At 41.0% G+C, this 26,792-nt stretch overlaps 1 protein-coding gene across 4 annotated transcripts in view; it reads right to left on the reverse strand.

Annotated features, from left to right (window-relative positions):
• Positions 1-5,138: 5,138 nt before the first annotated feature.
• Larp1b (La ribonucleoprotein 1B) overlaps positions 5,139-26,792 on the reverse strand; it is a 91,224-nt gene continuing 69,570 nt past the window's right edge. For all 4 annotated transcript variants that reach the window (XM_071614683.1, XM_071614682.1, XM_071614681.1 and 1 more), the window contains 7 exons: positions 17,170-17,339; positions 16,631-16,737; positions 12,381-12,541; positions 11,753-11,897; positions 9,298-9,407; positions 8,358-8,485; positions 5,139-6,339 (listed from right to left, as the gene is read on the reverse strand). In XM_071614683.1, the coding sequence (XP_071470784.1) occupies positions 6,100-6,339; positions 8,358-8,485; positions 9,298-9,407; positions 11,753-11,897; positions 12,381-12,541; positions 16,631-16,737; positions 17,170-17,339 (1,061 nt within the window). In that variant the 3' untranslated portion in view covers positions 5,139-6,099. The remainder of the gene's footprint in view (positions 6,340-8,357; positions 8,486-9,297; positions 9,408-11,752; positions 11,898-12,380; positions 12,542-16,630; positions 16,738-17,169; positions 17,340-26,792) is intronic.

A 26,792-nucleotide genomic window follows, 5' to 3' on the forward strand; every position in this document is an offset into this window, starting at 1 on the left:
TCCTGTCAATCAACCGCCCACTGCACCGCTACCACCAGTGCTGCTGCCTCAGATTCCGCTGCTGCCAGCCTGAGGTCGCCTGGAGGTCTTCTTTTTGGGTGCTGCTGCTGCAGAAGAAACTGCTACTCTGGATGCAACTGAAGCCCACGCTGCTGCTGACCCCTGGAGATCGCCTGGTGACGCTGCCCCCACAGCTGCAGCGGCTGCTCCTGCTGACCCGCTGCCTGCTGCCAACAGCCACCACCACTACCGCTGCTACCACGGCCGAGAGCACTGCTGCGGGGGAGGCTCCAGGTTTGGTTGTATGTGGCTGCACCTATTTTGGGACACCAACCAGGGCCTGGGGCCCGGGTGCCAGCAGGTTTACCACCATAAAAGCCTCTGCTGGGGACCCCAGGTGGAACCTGCTGATCTGGTATGGGGGTGCCTGCGGTTCTGAGGAGCCTGGGGTCTTCCTGCTGAGAGTGCTGGTGGCCCTTGTCTTGCTGCTGCATCTCGGGGTTGCTCCTTGGCATGAGTGTATCCCTGGTGGTCTCTCTGCAAGTAGGAGCAGCACTGAGGCCTTGGGCCTGCAGGTGGCCGAGCCTGAGGTATCTGAAGCCCAGATGGGTGGGATAGAGGCTGGGTTTGCGAGGGCTGATCTGGGTTTGGTGATCCCGAGGGATGTCAGAGACAGGGCTGAGAAACTGTTGAACACTGAGACAGACTTTCCAGCAAGATTTATTTATTTTTTGATTCACTAATCTCTCTACCATATTTGGAACAGTATGATTTTTATACATCAGTATGTGGAGGACAATGATATATGAATGGTGTTTTACATTTTTGTTACATTCTTATGTCTTTACTTTTTTCTCCTTGTTCGTATTCCTCCTCTCATCTACTGTCTTGGATTTTCTTTCCAATTTTTCTCCAACCCACAGCCAATCTCTGTTGGCTCCTCTTCCACTCTTCCTGTGAATTTTTACTTCTAGATTCTCTCTTCCTCCTTCATGAATATCACATACTACATACCTCTGTTCTCTCATCCACCATTTGAAATTGTAAATCATTTTAACAAATATTCTATTTGTACTATAAATAGTTATTGAAGTCAACATTTTGGTTCAATATGAGAAAGCAGTAGACGCCTTAGTGGGAGCTATTAGGTTTAAGACTATATATTGTGTGCACTGGGTGCTGTTGCGATTGGTCTCACCAGTAGAGGAGAAGTGCTGAAAATCTTTGGGGACACTATAGGTCTACAGGGTAGAATTTATCCTGACTTAGATCCATACTGCTAGATGGGAAAACACACTAACAACATGAAAAAACAAGGGAATAAAGCACCCCAAACAAACCAAGATGCTTCAACAACAGTAGCCACTGATAACACAATAGGAGAAATGTCCTAGAAGGAGTTCAGAATGTATACAGTTAAATTGAAGTGTGAAGTGAAGGATAGTATTAAAGGAATGAAATCAAAGAAAAAATACAGGAAGTGAAAGACCACTTCAATAAAAAGTTAGAGATCATAAAAAAAAATAAGCAGAAATCCTCAAAATGAAGGAATCAGTAAACCAAATTATAAATTTAATAGAAAGCATCACCAACAGACTAGAGCACTTGGAAGACAGAACCTCAGACAATGAAGACAAAATATATAATCCTGAAAGTAGAGTTGACCATGCAGAGAAGATGGTAAGACACCATGAACAGAACATCCAAGAATTATGGGATAACATGGAAAAACCAAATTTAAGAGTTATCAGAACAGATGAAGTAATGGCAGAAAATTCCCCAAATCTATAGAATGGAAAATCAAATACAAGAGGCTTACAGGACCCCAAATGTACAAAATTACAGCAGACCCACACCAAGACACATGATGATGAGAATGACTGACACAGAGAATAAAGATAAAATCTTAAAGGCTCTGAGAGAAAAAAATCAAATTACGTATGGGGGAAACCAATTCAGATCTCAACTGATTTCTCAACCCAGACCCTCAAAAGTAGGAGGTCCTGAATAATATATTTCAAGCTCTGAAAGAAAACAAATGCCATCCAAGAATTTTATATACAGCAAAATTAAGTTTCAGATTTGAAGATGAAATTAAAACATTCCATGATAAACAAAAATTAAAGGAATTTACAGCCTACACTTCAGAGCATTCCCACAAAATATTCCATGATGAAGTTAAAAAAAAAAAAAAAAAGTGAAAACCAGCAAAGGGAGGATCTACACTAAAGGGACATGCAATCAAATGAGAAACTAGGACAAATCAAAAACCAGAAATAAATCAAAATGACAGGGAATACCGTCATTATTATTGATATCTCAATAATAACCTTGAATGTTAATGGCCTAAATCAATCAATCAAAAGACACAGATTGTCAGATTGGATTAAAAAGCAAGGCCCAACAATATGCTGTCTTCAGGAGACTCACCTCATGGGCAAAGACATCACAGGCTGAAGGTAAAAGGAGGGGAAAACTTATCACTCATAGGGATTGCGTAAACAAGCAGGGGTTTCCATCCTCATCTCAGATAAAGTAGACTTCAAACCAAAGTTAATCAGAAGAGACAAAGAAGGACATTTCATACTTCTTAAAGGAAATATATATAAGCAGGACATAACAGATATGTACAATGGAGCATCTACATACATCAAACAAACCCTTCTCGATTTCAAGAGTCAAACAGACCATAATACAATAATACTGGGTGACTTTAACACACCTCTCTCACTATGGAAAGATCTCCCATTCTCTGGAATAAACAGAATTAATATTGTCAAAATGGCCATACTACCAAAAGCGTTATACAGATTTAATGCAATGCCTATTAAAATCCCAATTTGTCTCTGGACACAGAGACAAACCCACATAAATACAGTAGAAGACAGGAAATAATTAAAATCAGAGCAGAAATTAATAAAATTGAAACAAATGAAACAATTGAAGAAACTGACAAAACAAAAAGTTGGTTCTTTGAAAAAATAAATAAAATAGATAAACCCCTGGCCATGCTAACAAAGAGAAAAAGAAAACTCAAAAATTACTAAAATACAGGATGAAGAAGGAAATATCACAAGGGACACATCTGAAATACAGAAGGTAATTAGATACTATTTCGAAAATTTATACTCTAATACAATAGAAAATATCAAAGACATTGTGACAAATTTCTAGAGACGTATGACCCACCCAAACTGAATGAGGAGTTCATACATGATTTCAACAGATCAATTTCAAATAATGAAGTAGAAAATGCCATCAAAAGCCTACCAACCAAGAAAAACCCAAGACCAGATAAATTCTCAGCCAAGTTCTACAAGACTTTCAAAGGAAAATTAACACCAATACTTCTCAAAGTAGTCCATGAAATAGAAAAGGAGGGAACCCTTCCAAATTCATTCTATGAGGGTAATATCACCGATACCAAAACCAGCAAAGACACATCAAGGAAAGAAAACTTCACAAATCAAGGATGAAATTTTAAAAAATCTTATCTCTGATAAACATTGATGCAAAAATTCTCAATAAAATTCTGGAAAATCACATACAAAAACATATTAAAAAGATAGTGCACCACGATCAAGTGGGATTCATCCCAGGAATGCAGGGTTGGTTCAACATATGGAAATCAATAAACATAATTCATCATATTAATGGACTTAAAAACAAGAATCACATGATCATCTCAATAGATGCAGAAAAAGCATTTGACAAAGTACAGCACACCTTCATGTTCAAAACACTAGGAAAACTAGGGATAATTGGAACATTCCTCAACATGGCAAAAGCTATATATGCTAAACCCAAGGCCAGGATCATTCTAAATGGAGAAAAATTGAAAGCATTCCCTCTAAAAACTGGAACAAGACAAGGATGTCCTCTTTCACCACTTCTATTCAACATCATCCTTGAAACTCTAGACAGAGCAATTAGACATTAAAGAGATTCAAATAGGTAAAGAAGCACTCAAACTACCACTATTTGCTGATAACATGATTCTATATCTAGAAGATCCAAAAAATTCCAGAGTAACAGGATATAAAATCAATACCCATAAATCAAATGCATTTCTATATATCAGCGATGAATCCACTGAAAGAGAAATTAGAAAAACTACTCCATTCACAATAGCCTCAAATAAATAAATAAACAAATAAATAAACAAACAAAACACTTATGAGCATAAAACAAAATAGAACAAAAACCTGGGAATTAATCTAACAAAAGAGGTGAAAGACCTCTATAATGAAAACTACAGAACACTAAAGAAAGAAATTGAAGAAAACCTCAGAAGATGGAAAGATCTCCCATGCTCCTGAATAAACAGAATTAATATTGTCAAAATGGCCATACTACCAAAAGCATTATACAGATTTAATGCAATTCCTATTAAAATCCCAATGACATTCTTCATAGAAATAGAAAAAGCAATCATGAAATTTATTTGTAAAAATAAGAGACCCAGAATAGCTAAAGCAATCCTTAGTAAGAAAAGTGAAGCAGACCTTACACTGTACTACAGAGCTATAGTAACAAAAACAGCATGGTATTGGCTCCAAAATAGATTTGTAGATCAATGGTACAGAACAGAGGACACAGAGACAAACCCACATAAATACAGTTATCTCTTACTAGATGAGGGTGCCAAAAACATTCACTGGAGAAAAGATAGCCTCTTCTACAAATGGTGCTGGCAAAACTGGAAATCCATATTTAGCAAAATCTCTCACAATGCATAAAAATCAACTCAAAGTGGATCAAAGACTTAGACACTGCACCTAATCAAATTATTACAGACATTATTACTGTATGTATATATGTGACTATATGACCAGTATGATTCTGTAACATGTACACTCAGAAATTATATCCCATCTATGATAAAAAATAAAAAGAAAATAATAAATTCAGTGTACTGAAATTTGCAGCTTCTGCCAATACAGCATTTTGAATCATGCTGTGCTCAGTAAAAGTGATATAATAAGTCCATAACCAAAACTCATTCATGAAATATAATGGTCTTCTACTAGCAGAACTGGATTATTATAGCTTTCCAAATGTATTCTAAATAAAAATAATTTAAAAATCAATTCAAATAATTCAGAATAAGTGCTTTATTTTTCAGTCCCACAAAACTGAAACTATCATTTACATAAGTTACAATAGCAATAATAATTAGAAACCAATTTGTAATAACTCTTGAAAACACTTATGAGCATAAAACAAAATAGAACGAAACAAAAAGAAAAAGACTGAATACTCTTTAAATTGATGATAATCTGACTGCTGTGAAATGCCCACTTTGCAGATGTATAAACAGCATGTGCATTCAAAACAGAGGTTTAATTTATTTAAGACAATATTCCAACTAATCCCAATGCAGTTTTCAATTACATGTGCAAATTTATACAGAATCAAAAAATAAATCTCTCCTAATATATAACCAGCTTATTCCACACCAACACAACAACTGTGAAAACCACGAGGTCTGACTAAGGGGGAGAAAAATGAAACCCAGCATCAAAAGTGCATAGACTTCAATGTAACTACAATCTTGCCATTTACTTCCACTTCTATTTAAAAAATTTTTTTAAAAGCTTCCTTTAAACTATACATCTAAAAGAAAAATGTATCTTTCATATACTTTTTCTGAATTTAAAAAACATATACGTAATCTTCCTTTGGTTTTGATAAGTTCAAATATGAATTGGTAGTGGGGCAACTGGATTTTTTAAGAGAGCTCTACAGAAGAGATGAATACAACATACTATATCTTCTTTAAGAAGTAAGAGCTGAAATGTTAAGCATTCCTTGTATTGCTTTTTAATATATTAAGGAATGCTGTTCTTGTAAACAATGGCTTTAAAGAAATACTGAGACCAAAATGCATTACTAGCAGATGTCTACAAAAGGTCACCAAAACTATCCTGGTTTGTGAAAACAGGGAAAACGTTTTTGGAATTTAGCCTGCTAGAAAAGATGCTACCTTATTTCTTCCTTTCTACTTTTTCGGATTATCACAATTAAACATCAGAAGATTTTTCCCAAATAAATACTGATGTAATGTTGATTTCAAGGACACACAACTTTCATAAGAGTCTACTTCTCAGGCACTTCGCCATTCATTGAGATGGAAGCAGCACGGCTCTGGTGCGAGTCGCTGAACTCCTGTGGAGAATTCCCTCTGGGAGAGTTGGCGGGCACCAGGAGCTGACTGGTGGATGTAGGCGCAGCAGCATTTAGTGGCTTTGGAGAATGAGACGGGGGTCTGTGCCGGTTGCTCTCCTCACCAGAAGTGGACGAGTATCTTTTTCTTCCAAATTCCTCACCAATAGGGGGCTGCAGATCATGAAAGACAACAGAGTTGACAGTTTGACTATTTTTCTTCCTTCAAAATCTACGACCAGACTTTTTCAATGAGGGGGAAAATAATTTTGGTTCTTCAACAGGTTTTGTTAGTTTAATGAAACGTTAACAGCAACTTAAGATCTTAAACTTGAATTTCCTAATGACAACTAACTACCGCATCTGCTCATTCTTTCACTCCACATACGCTTATGAAACCTCTCTCGTGTTCTGAGGCCCGAGCTACATACTAGGGCGTGTCACGGTTTGGATCTGACGTGTCCCTCAGAAGCTCCTGTGTTAATGTAGGAATGTTTGGAGGTAAAATGGTTGGACTGTGAGTCCATCCCAGTCTGAATGGGCTGACTGGGTAGTCACCATAGGCTGGAGGTAGGTCACTGGGGTGTGCCCTGGAAGGATGCATCTTACCTGTGGCCCTTTCCCCTTCTCTGCTCCTTGGCCGCCATGAGCTAAGCAGCTTTCCTCCGCCGACCCTTCCACCATGATGTCCTGCCTCACCTTGGGCCAGAACATGTCCTAAACTTATGGAACAGTGAGCCAAAACAAACTTTTTCTCCAACTTGTTCTTGTCAGGTACTTTGGTCCCAGTGACACAAAGCAGACTAACAGAGGGCATAAGCATAAGGCTGGGTTCCCTGCCTCCAAGAAAGTGTCTTCTGTAAGGCCATTTTTCCTCTTTATTCAACTTCTGTCAACTGTGAAGCATTTATGACTCTAGTCCCTTTATCAACACTAAACACCTATCCTATCGTAGGCTTGCAATAGTGTTGTAATGTTTAAGTAACAGGTGAATGCAAGCAACTGAGGAAAAATGAGGCCAAGTCAAAGAGCAGGTTTCAAGTTTTGTCTAGAAGTCCTGGATAAGGAAACTGGAAAGCATTAGTGGTGATACCAACTGTAAACATCTCCAAACTCAATACCCAGAAAGCTCCCAAGCCCACTCAGACTGCAAGCAGAAGCAGGTGGAGGGCAACAGGCAGTCAGAGTTTAAAATAAGCCAGCTTTGGACGCCTTCTCAGTTACAGACACTTGGGAGCCACTAGGCTAATATTTTTATTTGGAGGCAAGTTAAAATAGTAATCTCCCATCTTGCTCAGTCACTCTAGAAGAATGACTCTTAATTCCAGGGATATGGGCACCTCCAACCCCATTCCTGAGCCACCATATCCAGTTCCACAAAAGTACGAGACAAATAAATTACAACACCAAGCAGTAACGGGCCAGACTTTCCTTTCCTTTCTTCCTTTTAGGTGTTCAGTTTTTCCTTTTCTTTTTTCTTTTTCTTCCTTTGCTTTTATTTTCTTAAATTTATTCCATTACTTTTCAAAATGCTTTCCATTTGTTCTTGAAATCAAACTGATTTCCTGGCTATACATATACATATAACACTCTTGCATTGATCTTACTATGAAGAAACCCTAAATCTATATCAGCACAGTACAAAAATCATATGGAGAAAAGCACATTAAAAAGTGAAAAGTGGTGGGTGTGGTGGTGCATTCCTGTGATCCCACCTACTCTGGGAACTGAGGCAGGATCCAAAGCTCAGGGACAACCTGGACAATGCAGCCAGACAGTGAATCAAAATAAAAGGAGAAGGGCTGGAGATGGAGCTCAGTGGTAGAGCACTTGCTTAGCGTGTGGGTTCAATCTCAAGCACCAAAAAAAAAAAAAAAAAGTGAAAAGTTTTTGCACTGCTAGTGAGAAATTAGTAGCATATCCAGATGAAAGTCACTAAATCTAGAAAATGTTTAAGGACGTGGTATGTTAAAGTGAACTGACGACTGCCCTGTGTCACAGAAGGTGTTCACATTGGGAAATCTGAGTGAAGAGCATATGGTGATTTTTTGAGCTCTTCTCATGCTTGTTTCCAAGTTTGATTTCAAAACTGAACAGTTAAATTTTCAAGATAAAAAATTAAGATACAAAAATCATAAAGTCACTGATAAGAGATAGAAATATATGAGTAATAAAAAGAGGAAAAAACTTACATCAATACGGAAGTCTTCTAACTTCTTAAAACTACAGAGGTATTCCTGAAGTTTTGGGTCAATGGACTGCGTCTTGGACTGAGAATATTTCAGATAGGCCCAAAACTTTTCTAGTCCATATAGCTGACCTAATAATAAAGAAGAATTTATACTATAGATTTTATAGAATTTTGAAAGATGATTCATATGAAATGTGATTCAACCAGCAAGAAACCATTTATCTTACAAAATATACTTTATCAATAGATCTTAAGAATATCAATCGATCTTAAGAATAAGATTCATAATGAATCAACAATATTGGCAGCTAACATTTACTGAGCCTTTGCTATGTAACAGATATTATTTAAGTTATTCGGGATAACTTGTTTGTTTTTACCAGATTCCAGAGGCTTTCTTGGTTTCTTTCTGGAAATCCTTAATGATGAGGATATTAAGGATTAAATCCTTAATCCTATATGTCAAACTTAACTTGAATCACACATAGCCCTGTAAATGCCCTGTAAGGCAAGTGCGTCTGTTAAGGATGAGAAAACTGAGGCTGGCAGCTTGCCTAGGCTTACGTTGCTGCCAAGCACTGGCACTGGGTCTCGGGTGGAGCCTGGGGCCCAGGCCTGCTCTCTGCCCCACTGTGCCCTGCTGACCTTCTGAGCACGCCTGCTGGCATTACGTAGGATGTTCACCTCATGGAACATCAGTGAGCAGCCATGTCTATCAAGGGAATATGACAAAGACAGCCCCACGAGGGAGACACTGAGGGTGTCGTTTCCCAGGGCCCTTGGGAAGGACCTGCTTACTGTATGGTACCTGTCATTTATCACGAGCCACATAGTGGCCTGAAGTCCTAGTAGTTTTCCTTAAAGACAAAAACTACAAGCTCCTCTGTTTTTTGACAGATTCAGACTGATAATTTTCAGACAGAAGATCTGTTTGTTTTTACCAGATTCATAGTCTTTTTTGGTTTCTTCTTGGAAATCCTTAAAAATTTCTTGTCTGAATTTCTTTTCCAGTCCATAACTATAAAACCGGAACAGACATTCTAACCCATACCTATGGAAAGAAAACAAAAGGTTTATAATAAATTTTTTGCTATAAGAATGCAACATATTTTGTGGTCAGTGTGACACATGTGATCCTAAGTGAGACACGCAGACTTTGAACTGAAAGCCAATTAGTGACACTTAGCTGTCTTGCTACTGGTTTCACTGACTCGGCTACAATACACAGTGAGTGTGCACTGGGAACCTGCAGAATGAGAAGCGCCCTTGATGGCCAGTGTGGCTTCTCTAGATGGGCACTCTCTCTCTCCTTGGTATTTCTGAAGAATTGCAAAATATTTGGTGACATTAGGAATATTCTAGATTTTCCCAAACTAAGATTTACAATGATGTGTCTGTCCATAGTACTTAATACTCTTGAATATAATCTTCACTCTGAGACCACACTCTTGTGCCCTGGAGCCTAGCTGTGATCGACCCATTCAACTATAATGAAACAAATCTAATTAAACGGATCCTCAGAGAGCCTCGCTGCTTTACTTTTAAGTACGAGTGATAGCAGATGTACTAACAAAGGAGCTAAAACCTCTATTTAAGGCAGACAGTGAGTGTCGGTCGAGGCTTCTTAGTTCCAGGCAACAGATGGGCAAACTGTGGACTCAGCCTTCAACCAACAGTGATGAGCAGGACCCATGAGTGGACCAGGCCGGGAAGGTGGCAGGACTATGTTTGGCTCAAGATGCCGCAGTTAAAGACTTCTCCGTCCTTCTGAGTGCCTCAGTGGAGCAGAGGTGGCAACGTTGCTGTCACTGGTGACGTAAGCTTGACCGGCTGTTTTCCACAGGCAGCAGCATATGTGAGTGTGTATCTCTTTTGTAACTAGCTTATTTCCAAAATGGACAGTGATGGTCTATCCAAAAGAATAAATAAGTTGAGCAAGCCACCAAAAGAAATGCAGGGCCTCCAGCTGCCACTAAGCCTCTGCTCGGCAGCCTGGCGTGATGTTGCTGAGCTTCTGACGGAAGGTCACAGGAACGAGGATGAAAGGGACACCAGGAGGCAAGGGTTGAGCTGGGACAGAATGACAGGGGGCAGGAAAGCAGAGGGAGGACGGCAAGTAGGGGCAGAGCCCAGCACACCATGGGCAGCTGTCCAGAGGGGTGGAGCCCCGCTCAGTCGAGAGCAGGTGGTCCCAACCACCGCCACAGGACCGGTGGAAGGGAGGGGGACTGGACATGTGTCAGGAGACACCTGCTTTTCTTATCTCCAGAAATCTTCAAGACTGGTGTGGCTCTGAGAGGCTTCCACTAGGGGATATGTGTGCACATGCAAGGGAGGTCAGCTGTGTAGGGTCTGGGGAGAAGGACCTTATGCTCCCATTCAGCCCCGTGTCACCTCTGAGAAGGTTCCTATTGATGCACCTCCTGCATTCGTGACCTTGGGCAGGTTCCCCCTCACTGGGCCAGGGCTGGTCTTTGCAAGCAGTGAGATATGGTGGGAGTGACGGTGTGTGACCTCCTTGTACAAGCTGCACAAGAGCACACACTATCTTGGATCACTTACTCGGGGTGAAGCCATGTTGTAAATCACCCTCTGGGGAGCTGCCTGGCCGGAATGCAGATACAGCCCAGCCCCCTGTCAGTAGCCACGTGAAGGAACAGGGTCCTCCAGCCCAGTTCCAGTCTCCAGAGAGACCTTGGGCCAGAAATGCCTGGCTAGACAGTTCCTTCAGTCCTGACCCTTAGAAGCTGTGAACTCATAATGCTTGCTGTTTCAAGCTTCCCAGCTTTAGGTAACCTGCCAGGCAACAGCAGGTAATGCATACGGTTCCTGCTCTAGTTATGTGGTGCTGCTTTCCTGGTTCAAAATCAGGTGACTTGGGCTGGGGTTGTGGCTCAGCAGTAGAGCACCTGCCTAATACAGGCAAGGCACTGGGTTCAATCCTCAGCACCACATTAAAAATAAATAAATAAAAATAAAGGTATTGTGTCTGCCTACAACTAAAAAATATTTCTAAAAAATCAGGTGGCTTTAGTACTTATTTTTAAGATTACTTTTTAAAACTCTCCAAGTATACGGGCTGGGGTCATGGCTCAGCGATAGAGCGCTTGCCTTGCAAGTGCAAGGCCCTGGGTTCGAGCCTCAGAACCACATAAAAATAAATAAATAAAATTAAGTTAAAAAAATAGGTTCATGGGCTGGGATTGTGGCTCAGAGGTAGAGCACTCGCCTACCGTGCATGAGGCACTAGGTTCGATCCTCAGCACCACATAAAACTAAAATAAAGATATTGTGTCCATCTATAACTAAGAAAGAAATATTTTTTAATAGGTTCATAAGTAAAATGCTAAAAAAAAAAAAACACTCCAAGTATAAACATATTAGAAAATATCTGACCTGTAATTCTCTTTTGCATCTTCCCAAGCAAGTTGTCTGAATTCCTCATACATCTTTTTATTGAAGTGATCTCTAAGGAAGAAGGACCAGAAACGAAAGAGGGTGTTCATTTCTTGGGACTGTCCGATTCCCAGGCATTTCCTCTCTGGAAAAAGTCAGAATATTAAAACATTTTAAAATCAAATGTACTTTAAAAAGTTGATAGAGTAGATATTTTTCATGGCACTGGCCAAATCATAAACAGCTGTCCATAGTAACAAGAAGAATACACTAAATTTCATTTCATAATGTGCCTAAGCTACGAAATACATAAATAAAGAACATATATAAACAAATTTACTTAACAGTGATTATTTACTTATAAGTAAAACAAAATTAAAGAATCTTAACCAGGGCTGGGGTTGTGGCTCAGTGGTAGAGCCCTCGCCTCGCACGTGCGAGACCCTGGGTTTGATCCTCAGCACCACATAAAAATAAATAAGTGAAATAAAGGTATTGTGTCCAACTACAGATAAAAAAATAAATATTTTAAAAAAGAATCTTAACCAGATATTAAATGACACGATGTAAATTTTGCAGAGTTCTATCTTTAGCTGTAACACTGGAGGATAAAGGACAAGCGTCTTACCACTCAGACATCTTCGATGATACTTGTGATACACTTGCTGGGTGAAGCCGTTTTCCTTCAAGAGCTCGTGAGAAGGGTGCTGGAACTTAGGGAAGGAATGCGGAGTACATCCACAGCTTCCCACCAGCGGCACCCCTCCTGAGGGTGGAGTGTTGGCACTGCTGTTTGAGGAGGGGGAGAAAGCCTTCAAACTGAAATATCCAGAACCAGTGTGTCAACCCATTTGTCCTGAGCAGTGCAAAAGCAAGCAGCCCCCCCCGCCCCCCGAGCTAAGCTGGTGGCAACAGATCTACACACGCAGGAGTGCTCAGGCTGCGCTGGCAGGCCAAGGGGGAAGTGGAGAAGGACAGGTGAGGATGTCTCACGCTGAGACAATCAGGAGAAGCAGACCACTGAGCCTCATTACTCCTCCAGATCCCTGACGAATGCAGTTCAGATTCAGTGTTTGAATTATCGTTAAAGAACTGGAGAAATTTCCAATTTAACTTGAGTAATTAATGATATAAATGGATCTATGGAAATGAGGGACAAAATCTGGCATAAAACCAAGGTAATAATCTCATTATCTCAAAGACACAACCTGCAACTCTCTACATCAGTTCCACCTCTGAAGTACTCCTAAGTCTGTCCTTTCCTTCTCTATTTAAATTAGGCCTTTCTCTTCTGTCGCTTGAATTAACTGCTCTCCTTGTTTTTCCAGGCTCCCTCCTCTAACGTGCCACCAAAGTTATCTTTGTAAGACATGGAGCTCCCTCAGTGGTTCTCTTGGAGGGTTCCCAGGAACCTTGGGGAAGTCTGCAAGATCAAAGCTGTCTTCACCGGGACACTAAGACACCGTCTGCTCTTTCTACCTGTTGAAATTTGTCCTAGCGGTTTGTAAAACTGCTCATGTGACTGAGGCAGGGGCACTTGCAATGAAACAAAAATTAATGCCACCTTCAATTTAAGGAATCCTTGAAGCAGAAAAAGTAGGTTTATGAAATCTACACCCTTGAGTACATATCTTTACGTATGTGGCAAAAATGGGGTAGAAGCTACAGTTTTGCAAGATGAAACGTTCTGGAGCTCTGTTTTAGAACACAAAGGTGCTGACTGCACACTTAAAAATGGGTAAGAGGGTAAGTGTCATTATTTTCTTAACCACAATTTCATAAATCAGGAGAGAAACACAAAGCACTTTTGTGGCTCACTGAAGCACAGTGGTGGCCTCAAGGTGCCATTCAGGGGTGAGGGAACGTGCTGTTTTGGTCACTGGAGTGACACTTTAAATTAGGAAAACAACCAACGATGTGGTCATTCAGATTTCATTACGTGTCAGATGTTTCCTCAAAAATGAACAAAAGGGGTCTTTAAAGACAATGAAAACGACAGAACACCTGTTTCCAATAGCAAAACGGAGACATTAAGCAAAAATGAGATCTTGAAAATTTTCTATTTGTGTAATTTATGAGCCTAATACCTAAAGACTTTTCCCATCAACACCTTAAGACTTGACTTCTTTTATTTTTTGGTAACTGTTAATTGAAGCCAGTGGTGCTTTACCACTGAGTACCCTCACCCCCCGCAACTTTTTAAATGTGAGACAGTATCTCTCTGAATCTCAAAGACTTTTCTAATAAAAGCAGTGGTGAAATTTTTTTAAGAGAGAGAGAGAGAGAGTGTGTGTGTGTATGAACACACCCAGCATAGTAGTTACTGTTTTAAACACTGTTCACAAGTACATAATTCATCAACATTAAATACATTGCCAGTGTCATCACCCTTCACCTTCCCCAACAAAAACTGTACCTATTGAACAATAACACGCCCCTCCCGCTCCCGAGCCCCTGGTGAACCTGACTGTTCTAGGCACTTCGTGTCAGCGGGATCATACTTCGAATCATCTGTGTCTGGCCCTCTGCAGATGAACTAGGCATGCACCCAGACTTCACGCCCTTCCATTTCACTGGAAGTGTACGTCCCCTGATGTTCGTTCAGTCACCTGCCCGTGTTCACCTGGGCTGCCCATCTTTTGGCTGTGGGTGATGCTGTTGTAAACAGTAACAAACCAATATTCTTCAGGTCCCTGTTTTACTTCAGAATTCAGAGCCAGGAGTAGAAGGCCTAGGTCCTACAGTAATTCTGTGTCTTCATGGTTTTGAGAAAATGCTGGTGGCTGTAGCACTTCATACCCCAGCAAGGCAGCACCGTGCCCAGTTCCCCACACCTCACACTTACTCCTTTTTAAAGATTATACACCTGTATTAGTCAGCTCTGGCTGCTCCAACAAGCAGCACAGACTGGGTGCTAATGCAACAGAACTCATTTCCTTACAGTCTCAGAGGCTGAAGTCCAAGATGGAGACGCCAGTAGGCTGGCTGGCGAAGACAGTCCCTGTCCACAGAAAGCCGCCTTCTTGTGTGTGCCTGCACAGCCTCTCCTCTGGGTGGGCCTGCAGGGTCTCTGTCCCTGCCTCTTCAGTAAGAATGGCTGGAGCAGGCCTCCTCCCTTCAGAAGGGCCCCGTCTCCAAGGACTGTCACATCAGGGGCCAGGGTTTCAACGCAGTTCAGTTCATAACGCTGTCCCAGGAGGTGCACAGTGGTATCTCATGGGATTTTTCTAATTTGTGCTTCTCTAATGATTAATTAGATTAATTATAATGATGTGTTAAGCATCTTTTCCTAGGCTTAATGACTACTTGTATATCTTCTCTGGAGAAATATCTACTGAAGAATTTTGCACATTTAAAAATAAAATTGCTTTGTTGAGTTTTCAAAATTTTTTATATATTCTGGACTTGAATCCCTTAACAGATGTCTGATCTACCATATCTTCCCATTGGGCTGTCTTTTCTGTTGGTAGTATCCTTTGATGCACGAGTGTTCACAATTTTGATAAAGTCCATTTATTTTTCTCTTTTGTTGCCTGTGCTTTTGGTGTCATACCCACGAAACTGAAGACAAATTCAATCTCATGAAGATTTTCACCTACGTTTCCTTCTAAGAGTTTTGAAGTTTTAGCTCTCAAGTTCAGGCTTTGAGTCCTGAACTTGAGAGTTAAATTTTTTTTTGTATATGGAATAAAGCAAGAATCTATCTTCATTCTTTTGCATGTGGTTACCGAGTTTTCCCAGCACCATGATTTGAGAAGACTGTTCTCCTATTGAATAGTTTTGGCTTCTTGGTCAAAAATAAATTGACCATATCTGAGGGTGCCAACACTATGCAATAGGTGGTAGCTAGGAATCAACAGTTACTACATATATTAATTATTAACAAGAAAATACACATGATAAAAACACAAATCTTAAGAAATCTCAGAACTCAACATTCTAACTAAATGTTAATGAGGGAATATTTTCCACCATTATCTGTTGATCTCAAAATACCCTGCTGCAGTAGACAAATCAAGAGTTCAAACACAACTCGAAAACACTAGTAGCATTCCACTGATGGGCGGAAGAACAACACACTTTTTCTTTGAGGGGAGATGTGTTTGATGAGGATACAGAGAGACAGAGGTGAGGTGCTGTGGCCGCTTTGTGTCTCCTCACCTCTTCCCCTCTCCAGCACATAACCGGCCCGCTCCAGGGGCGCCCCAGAATCTGTTCTGAGGTACATAACCATCCTAAAAAATTTAACACTAACAAGAAAAAATACTTCCAGCTAGTAGTCAGATAAGTTGTTTCCTGAGAAAAGGGGAAAAAGTCAAAATAATAATTGCCAGGTATGGTGGTACACACCTGAAATGCCAATAACCCTGGAGGCTGAGGCAGGAGGATAGCAAGTTCAAAGCCAGCCTCAGCAACCTAGTAAGACCTAGTTTCGGAAAAAAAAAAAAAAAATTTAAAAAGGGCTGGGAATCTAGCTTAATGGTAAAGCATCCTGGGCTCAATGCCGAGTACCATCATCATTTCAATAACCATGATTGTAATTAGTATCATTGTTTTTGGTCTCCATGTTCTTTTTAGTTTGAGTAGATGGCTTAGCACATCAGTTCTGTCAATGAGTATCTACTAAGAACCTACCGAATGCCATTAAGAATCTGGGATCTTTCCAAAAATAACTTTTGTAGACCTCCATAGTTTATAAATCTGAGCATTTGCATTTGTGAAAAGTAACTGAAATGGAAACCAGCTGGTCCCACTCACTCATGTCCTTGATTTCTTTTTACTGCTTATATTGTTCTATATTTTCCTGACGTTTATTTATAGGTATTTCTGAATTCCATTAGTGACCATTTTCAATGGACCTTCAGATCAAGGTGGTACCTGACAGAGGGTGCTCGTGGCCCGTGGTCTCTGGAGTCCATGACCCAGCCAACATGACACTCTAGAGGGGGGTCTGTGCTGTGCCTCGTCTTTCTCTTCCTGGGACTCTGAAGAAAACAAAGTCAGACATTGCAATCACTGTCAGTAGTGTGAACTTCACAAATAAATTAAACCCTCTGCTGTAAGCCAGCTCAGACATTTTCATACTGTGGATGACACATTGTGAAATCACATGAAGTCACAAAACTCCAACATCTCCCATACAAGTTGCAAAATTTAACAAGACCCTTTGCTACGTTTGTAACACAAGGGTTGCAGGAAACAGAACTTGATTCTTCATTACACCCTCTGATCACCTTTGAGGACTCCACCCAATTGTAAAGAAGCTCATTTTTTAACCCAAGAAAATGTCGTGATGGTAAGTACCATTTTTAAATGAATTCTTACAATTTAAAAATATACATTTAAAAAATGTGATAGGAACTTGGTAATGTTCAGGGGTACGCCATGCAGGCGCGTGTTCCTGGCTGTTTCATTACCTGTAGATCAATGGCTTTTGGTTCTTTAACAACAGGATAAAATCTGGGTGTTTTGTCAGGATCGTGCAGCCTGGGTGTTCGGGGGGTCTTGGGTGTCCTTGCAGGATTATCCCTTGGAGATTCTGGAACCGCCGCGGGCAACGAACAGACCACTGTTGCTATAGTTTTTTCTGAAACATCAAACAACTTCTGAGCTAATTAATCAGTCAAATCTGCAAAATAAGTAGCTCTTAAAAGTATTTAGATGCTAGGAAGATATTTTACTTTGAGGATAACTCTTCAAATTCTTTTCATCAGAACGATTTAAATATATCAAAGAATTACTTAAAAAAAACCCCAGTGTTCATCTTTCTAAAGAAACACTGAGGCTCTCTGTTATACTTCCTAATCCACCTCTCTCCTGCTTTTCCTCCTCAGAGATATCCATGCTCTTAAATTTGGTATTTCAATCTATGACTACGTAGGTAATAATGTTATTTTGCATAATCAACTTCACGTAAGTGACATTATATACTATATCCATCATTTTCTAAGCTTTTTCATGTTACATTCATGTAGATCTGAGTTTTCATTTCCACTGCTAATATTATTTTACAAATATATCAGAATGTGTCCATTCTCCTACAGACATTTATGTTATTTCCCGTTTTGGGTTTAGCCCACTACACTGTGGCCAACCTGGTGAAGCACATCCTCTGTGCGGGTGTGTGCCTTTTTTTACGGCTAATTTGGAGTGGATACAGCATCTCCGGGCTTTCTGATTACTCACTGCAGACAGCAGGCTGCTGAGGTTTCACAGACTTACACTCTCACAGCAGCCGGGGACGCTCCAGGATTCACATCCTGGTCAACACTGGGTTTTGTTCAGACACTTATTAAGTATTTTCTCAACTCATGGATTCAAATGGCGTTTGTCCCCAGTGCAGGTGGACACGCTTTCCTCTTACCACTCACACTTACCTGCTTACCACTCACACTGCCACTCTTGTGAGCCTGCCCTGCGAGTCCTTTGGCAATTTTCCTAGGGCGTTTTTGTGTGTGCAGTACCGAAGACTGAACCCAGGGCCTTGTGAAATTGCTCTATTGCTGAGCTATAGCCCCAGCCCTTTTTAAAATTTTTAATTTTGAGACAGGATGTAAGTTTCTGAGGCTGGCCTAGAACCTTCGATCCTCCTGCCTCAGCCTCCCCAGTAACTGGGATTGCAGGTGTGCACCACCTCTCCTGGCTTTGGGTTGTTTTACTTACTGATTTGTTCATGAAAATCTTAGGTAAGATACTAAGAAAGTCTGAGGAGGGATCAAGTGGTGGTGACAAAAATCCAGGCTCTGTTTCTTATGTAGTTTTTCTTCACACGAACTAACTTCTTTTGATTTATATAGCAACCTTTTGTTCTTTCATTCAACAAGATAATATTAAATGCCTACTGTCTGCCAAGCACTATTCTAGGCACAAGTTTATAAAGCCCAAAGTGAACTTACCCACTTGCCAACTCTTCTCTCAATATTGTCCTCACTGTTACCAGAACGATTATTCTGAGAACAAATTTGGGCACATTTCTATTGAACTCCTTCACTGTTTCCCCTTTGCCTCTAGAAGCTTAGATGCTTATCCTCCTTGACTTGCCTCCTCTGTCCTTCTCCACCACAACCCGGATGACCCAAGTAGCGCCCAGTGATCTGGTCCTGGCTCCTTGCTCTGCGTATTTTCTAAGCTTCTCCCTGTTCTGAAGGTTCTGTATGCTCAGATGGACACATACCCTTCCTCCGACACCCAGCACAGGTGTGAGAACTCCCTGAATATTTCTTGCCAATAGAATTAATTCTTTTTGAGCCATCTCTGCATCCTGCTATAGTTTGGATCTAGAATGTCCCCAAAGGCCCATGTGTTGAAAGGCTTGGAATATAGCTCAGTCGGTAGAGTGCTTGCTTCACATTCACAAGGCCCTGGGTTCGATCCCCAGCACCTCACACACACACACACACACACACACACACACACACACACAAAGGCTTGGTCCTCAGCTTGGAGCTACCGGAAGTGAAGAAACCCCTCAGGACTAGGGCCTCATGGAAGGTCAGATAATATGGGGTGTGCACCCAGAGGGGATATCAGGGCCTGTCTCCATCTCTCTGTGATCGCCTCCCAGCACATGAGATGAACAGGGTTCCTGCCACAGGTTCCCATCATGATGCGCTGTGCTGCTACAGGACAAAAGGCAATGGCTATGTCACCATGAACTGAAACCCTTGAACCCCGTAAGACAAAAACACTTTCCTCCTTATAAGTTGATTATCTTAGTATTTTGTTGTTATAGTAACAAAAAGCTGACACAGTTTCATGAATTAAGTTAAAATTCATCCCCTAGACCCCTAGAGCAAGTCTCCCTGCTCCCTAAAAGCACAGCCACAATCTTATTGAACATCCGAGGAGTATCTCCTCCCCAAAGGAAGGCTAATCTCAACTGAATTGTTCTCACAACATTTCCTTATACCCAAACAATATAAAACCTTAAAAATATGAGCATATACTGAAAAAAATGTTAAATCTAGTACTTTTATAAAAGAAATATACAAAGATATAGAAACAGCAACTACCTGGAAAGACTGAGCTTCCTAGCACCAGATTATGGTATCTAAATTCCATTTTCCACTATCAGGTCTCCTCAAAAAAATAAAGTCTGGAGCAGAAAATTCATAATATGAGCCCAGGAAATCTTGACCCACAAAGTAATTAAGTTTTGTTTTGTTTTATTAAAACACTCATACAGGGGCACTTGCAAGACCTGGGTTCGATCCTCAGCATCACATAAAAATAAGTAAGTGAAATAAAGGTATTGTGTCCAACTACAATTAAAAAATAAATATTTTTTTTTTAAAAAAATACTATTACAGGTCATAAACAGACTTTAGGGTTCCTACCAGTTAAAACAAAGTTATGTGGCCACCGTAAACAGTGACTGAAATGAATTAAAACCATCAGATAAATAAGCTCCATGAGTTCATAACGACAGTTTAAAACTCAATTACATTTGCAGGTTGCTAGTACATCAGCTTCTTATTCTGAAAATCGATCAACTGAATTTGTAAGAGAAGGATTTGCCCTTCCTTTTGCATAAAAGTTGAATGGCAGGGTAAACCAAGAGTTGATAAAGATCTTGAAAGAAGAATTCTCAGTAAGAAGCGTCAAAGGGTCGACAGAACCAGAAGGTGACTGTTGTGCAGCTCGGCTGAGACAGAGGCTGCGGGAGCTACTGTTTGGTTAAAAGCCAAAGAGGAGTTCCCTTCCGTCATCATCGACATGCAGCAGACGATGAAGGGTTTCCAGAAGGGACCTGATCTGGAGAAGTGATATCCGGAAACAGATGGGCAGGCAAAGGTGTAAAAAGAATGCAGACGGCTGGCACCAGCTGACCGCGGGTGAGAGGGGCACGCGGAGTTCACCAACAAGTCTCTCCACTTTTACCTGAACCTGGACGTTTCCACTGACAAAAGTTAAGTTTCATCTCAGTATTACATTTGTTTTATTCGAGGTTTGTTTGGAATGACACTTACCCACTAATAAAGATAGATGTGTCAATTTTATGAAGACTGAAATCTACAAAGTGCTTTAATTATCTAAAAATAAACGTTTTACAAAATTTTTACAGCATACTATTTATCGATTCATAATATTTGACATAATCATTAAAAATAGTTCACTGTAAGCACAAAATATTTACGGCAGATATTGACATTTCATTAGAAATGTAGACATACAGTTAGGGAATATTAATATATCAACATTTTTATCAACTACAAGTTGGGGCTGACGTGTGAACCTTATTTAGATGTTATAACTCCTTTTAATCAAAATCCTTGGAGGGCTGGGGTTGTGGCTCACCTAGCATGCATGAGGCACTGGGTTCGAACCTCAGCACCACAATAAATAAATAAATAAATAAATAAATAAATAAAGATGCTGTCTGTCCTCTTAAAACTAAAAAACAAAAAAACTTAGGCCATCTCTTATACATGTATTGTCACAGTAGCATTTTTTCATAATAGGCAATGCTGTAAACAATCCAAACATCTATCAATTATTGATTGGGATTGACTACTGGGATTTTTTTGTGGGGGTGGGGATTGAACCCAGGGGCCCTCTACCACTGAGCTACATCCCTAGACCTTTTTTATTTTTTGAGACAGGGTCTCACTAAGTTGCTGAGCCTGCCTTGAACTTGTGGTCCTCCTGCTTCAACCTCCCAAGTTGCTGGGACTATAGGCCTGGCCATGGCACCTGGCTAGCAATAAAAGGGAGCAATATACTGATACCTGTAATGACATATATGAGCCTCTATGAACCTCAAACATATAACAAGTCAGACACTTTACTATGAATCATGACTCCATTTATATAACATTTCAGGGAAATGCAAAACTACAGAGAAAGAGAGCAGGTGACACTGCCTATGGCTGACGGTAAGTGTGGGACTGATGGCAAAGGAACAGGAGGGACCTTTTAACAGGGGTTTGTCCTAAAACCGGCCCGTGGGGCTGATGCACAGCCATACAGATTTAACAGAACTCATCCACTGGTACACTTCAGGAGGTTTCATTCCTACAGTGTGTAAACTGCACTTCAGAAACGCCGCAGCTGGTGCAGTGGTGCTCGCCTGTGATCCCACAGACTTGGGAGGGTTGCGAGTTCAAGGCCAGTCGGGGCAACAAAAATAAAAGGGCTGAGGATGCAGTTCTGTGGTACAGCACCCCAAAAAGCTATGAAAAATCAAAATGAAGCAGACCCTCTGCTCTTCAGGGCACCTCAGTTGTGACTGTTGACCCCACAGTTTTTGCTAAAAGCTTGTAAGAGGACAGTGACACTACAGAAACTCGGCTGAAGCAGTGATTTGAAGTGTGGTCCCTACAGCACCCCCGGCATGTCCTCAGACCCCACCTCATGTGCTGGATCCGAATCTCGGTACAGAGCCTTTAACCTGTTTCAGCAGGTAAATTTAAGAACCACTGGATCACGGTGTATGATTTTGGACTGCAGAGTATGATCTTGGAGTAAGGAGTATGACTTTTTACTACTTAAATTTTCCAAATTTCATCACTACTAAATCAAATCCTCACACAGTTTCATAACTCGGCTATGGTAGGCTTGTGTCACCCCCTGTATTAGAGACAGCATTGCCTGCCTCCCTCTCCTTTACTGGGAACTGAACCCAGGGGCACTTTACCATTGAGCGGCATCCCCACTCCTTTTTTTTTTTTAAATTTGAGACAGGATTTCGCTGAGTTGCTGAGGCTGGCCTTGAACTTGTGATCCTCCTGCCTCAGACTCCTGAGTAGCTTGGATGACAGGGGTGTACCACCACTCGGGCAGGAACAGTCTTGATGAAAACACAACTTAACACGATGCTGTCAGTGTCCACAGGGGGCTAATAGAAAATGCCACGTAAGGACTGGCACTTCAAGTTCTTTCTCAATAAAAACACTGCTAAAGCAGAATTTAGCAAACTTTTTCTCCAATGCCAGACAGTAACTATTTGGGGACTTTGGGTCACGGAGTGTCTGTTGAAACAACTGCCTTTTCAGCAAGAAAAGTTTCAGCCACAGGCAAATGTAGGGCATGGCCTCTGTGGCCACTGCAGGCCAGTCTGGGCCCAGGGATGACAACAGGCTGACCACTGAACTAGAGCAGTCGGGCACTTTGGATCCAAATATTGGATTTGAACTTTGCTTGTAAAATAAGTTTTTACTGTACTTCACGGGCTGGAGGGTAGGTAGAGCATTTGCCTAGCATGTGTGAGGCACTGGGACCAATCCTCAGCACCACATAAAAAACAAACAAATAAATAAAATAAAGATACTGTGTCTGTCTACAACTAAAATATATATTTGTTTCAAAAAAGAGAAAAAAGACAATATAGAGGGACTCCGGTCAAACCTCTACAGAAGTAAAGGCAGGGCTGGGGCTGGGGCTCAGTGGTAGAGCACTTGCCTAGCACGTGTGAGGCACCGGGTTCCATTCTTAGCACCACATAAAAATAAAGGCATCAGGCTGGGGATGTGGCTCAAGCGGTAGCGCGCTCGCCTGGCATGCGTGCGGCCCAGGTTCGATCCTCAGCACCACATACAGACAAAGATGTTGTGTCCGCCGAAAAGTGAAAAATAAATATTAAAATTCTCTCTATCGCTCGCTCTCTTTAAAAAAAAAAATAAAGGCATCATGTCCATCTACAACTGAAGAAGAAGAAGAAAAAACAACCACAGCTAGGATAATATCCACACTTATTAAAAATAAGTCAGACACTGAAGAAGAAGAAAACACAGAAAAGGGATTAAAAAGGGAAAAAAAACCCAAGCATTAGTGAGATCGGAAACTACTCCAAACTGCCTGACTTATGTGTGACTCAAATCTTTAAAGAAAGAGAGGAAAGAGCAGAAGAGAATTCCCCATTCTATAATTTAAAAGAATGGCTGAAAATATTCCAGATTCGATACCCAAAACTCAATGAGCCAAAGCATAAGCACATGAAGAGAACACATCAAGGCAATCATCATTAAATTTCTTCAAGTGAATGATTAAAAACAGAATCAACAGAAATTTTCAAATCTCTATAGCAGAGAAGGAAATAATCAAAAAGACCTGGCTAAGGCTCAGGAAGCCGTGGGACACCACGGTCCAGGGGAGGAAAACAATGCAGGCCTGGAAGTTAAATGTCTTCAAAAATCATTGAGAATAAGTAGTAGCTGAAAATTGCCTGTTCAAGAAATCGAGAGGACTCTATCCTGGATAAACCCTAGGAATCCTTACGCTGACCTGTTACGCTGGAACTGCTGAACACTTGGGACAGAAATATCTTGAGAGAAGCTGCACAGAAAAAATGCTACCTGAGAGGGGACAATCTGAGTGACTGGATGTCTCCATCCAAACCCACGGGGGGGGGGAGCGCTGCGGGTGCTCCGTGGTCCAGCGCTTGTCCAGCGTGGGTAGCCTGGGGCTCCTCCCCAGCTCTGTAAAACCCAAAACACAAGCGTGGAGGCCAGAAGTGGCCAAGGTTTGTGTTTTTGTTTTTTTTCCCATGGTGCTGGGAGGTGAACACAAGGCCTTGTGCGTGCGAGGCAAGCACTCTACCAGCTGAGCTTCGTCCCCAGCCCCAGTGGCCAGGTTTTAAAGTGCTGGAGGAGAAGATCTGCTGACCCAGAATGTGAGAAGAGTGAGGGTGAGACACCATGGCACAGGAAGAGATCACAGCCCACTGAACTGCCCCAGAGGATCACTCCAGCAGGAGAGGGAGGAGCCCAGAAGGAGCCCGGAACTCACCCACGGAGGAAGAGCAAGAGAGATGGCCAAGTCCAGATAAAGAGAAGAGATATTCTCCTTTTAAGTTCTTAAAAACATGCTTCATGGCTAAAAGTGAAAGATGTCCCATCATCAGATAGGTTTTCAACGTATGAAATATGATACATCACATAAGGAAGCCCAGGGGGTGAAAGTTTCTACTGTCTCGTTGAAATAGGAAAATACTGATTATTCATAAACTATAAAAAGTTGACATAGTTTGCAACCCTTAGACATCCACCAAAAATATTACATGAAGAGATGTATATGTCCAAATTCATACTAGATATGTTAAAATGGAATGAAAACGTCACAGCTAACCCAAAGGCAGCAAAGGGAAAAAAAGAAAGAAAACACACAATGAAAAGGTAGAACTAAATACAAACCTATCACGATTACATTAGATCCTCTGAACACCAGTTAAACGCAGACTGTCAGACTGAATAAGAAGAGGACCCAACCATGGGGCTGGGGTTTGGCTCAGCGGTAGAGCGCTCGCCTATCACATGTGACGCCCTGGGTTCGATCCTCAGCACCATATATAGATAAATAAAATTTTAAAAAGTTATTGTGTCCCCTTACAACTAAGGAAAACAAAAAACAAAAACGGATAGGACCCAACCATATGCTGTCTATAACAAACTCACTTAAAATAGAAGGATGCGGCTGGGTGAGGGGAGGCTAGAGAAATCCATCATATTGCCATGCAGAGAAAGCAGGGATGGTTACGTTAAGGCAGGAGGACTGCAAATTTGAGGCCAGCTTCAAAAACTTAGCAAGGACCTAAACGATTTAGCAAGACCCTATCTCAAAATAAAAAATTTTAAAAAGGGCTGGGAATGTGGCTCAGTGCTTAAGAAATGCAGCTAGATTAGTGCTTCAAAGGAAATATGTAGGATTAAATGCTTTTATGGGAAAAGCCTGAAGTTGGTAATTCAGACTCCTGTCTTTAACAGGTATCAGGAAAACACCCAAATTAAGAAATAAAACAAAAGCACTTCTCAATAACTGATGGGTCAAAAAATATTTAATAAAATATATTTGTAATTGAATGAAAATGGAAGCACTTTCAAAATCATGAGCTATACCTAAGCGAGAGTTCTGGAAGGAAACTCGCAGGACTAACTGCTTAAAACAGAAAGGAACAGCATCAAGTGAAGGATCTAAGTTTCAGGAAGGATAACCAGAAAGTGAGGAGTAAGATAGGCCCAAACCAGGATGGAGGGAATAATAAAGAGAAGAAATTAATAAAACAGGAGAAAAAAAATCAATCAATGAAAATAGAGAACTTTTTAAAAAAGATCAAATTGGTAAAAAGTAGACACACTAAAAGAGAAGCAAAGAGCCTGTTGGTGAGGTGGGCAGGAGGCTTGCCAGACTGCCCTCCAGCACAGCCAGACAATGAAGGAAACAGAGTCCTAGCTGCTCAGGGGCTGGGGCAGGAGGGTCGCTCAGGCCCAGGAGTCTGAACCCCCATCTCTAAATAAGCAAACAGCATCAACATGTCACATGCTTGCAAGACTTTTGAGTCTCAATCTAATCAAGCCTCTATTTCAAACCAGCAGCTATAGAAATTCAGGACCAGAAACAGGTTAAATGAAACTACAGAAATGCAATCAGCAAATTCCAGAATGTGAGGGAGGTCACAGCACAATCTAGTTTCTTCAGCAATATCCTGCAAGGAACAGTAGATTGTAAGGAGGAAAATACCACGACACGGCAGAGTAGGGGCCTTGTCAGGCTTGGACCTCATATGCACACTGATGAAGAAAATCCAAAAAATGGACAAAAGAGGAACTGCTATCAATTTTAGATGTGGTAATGGTACTCTGTCATTCATGTGTTAAAGGAGAGAAGACACAGAGAAACACTCAGGGATAACAACGTGAACAACATGATCGAGAGTGTGCTTCAAAACGTCCAGAGGGAGGCAGAGGGGTGCCTGGAGAGAGAGAAAACAAAACTGGGAAGGAGATGGTCAGGTGTTAAAGGTGAGCAGTGGGCACAAGAGGTATCATGACATCATCCACTCTATCTTGGTAAATTTTTGAAATGCTTTAAAGTTGTAAAGAAAGGCTATAAAAAAAAAGATCAATTGCACTTGCCTGGAAATGTCAGATTTAATTTACAAATCTCCCAAGGCTATTTACATTTCCCACAAAGCCAAAGCCTTAAAACAAAAGGATCAGCATTTCAATGAAAACCTTTGAGAACAGAAACATTTCCAACAATCTCCTCAGATACATTGAGAACCAACCAGTTCTGCCTTCTCCTCAGTAAGGGTCTGGCTATGAGC

Source organism: Marmota flaviventris, chromosome 7 (genome assembly GCF_047511675.1).
Source record: "Marmota flaviventris isolate mMarFla1 chromosome 7, mMarFla1.hap1, whole genome shotgun sequence".
In the NCBI taxonomy this organism is placed as follows: domain Eukaryota; kingdom Metazoa; phylum Chordata; class Mammalia; order Rodentia; family Sciuridae; genus Marmota; species Marmota flaviventris.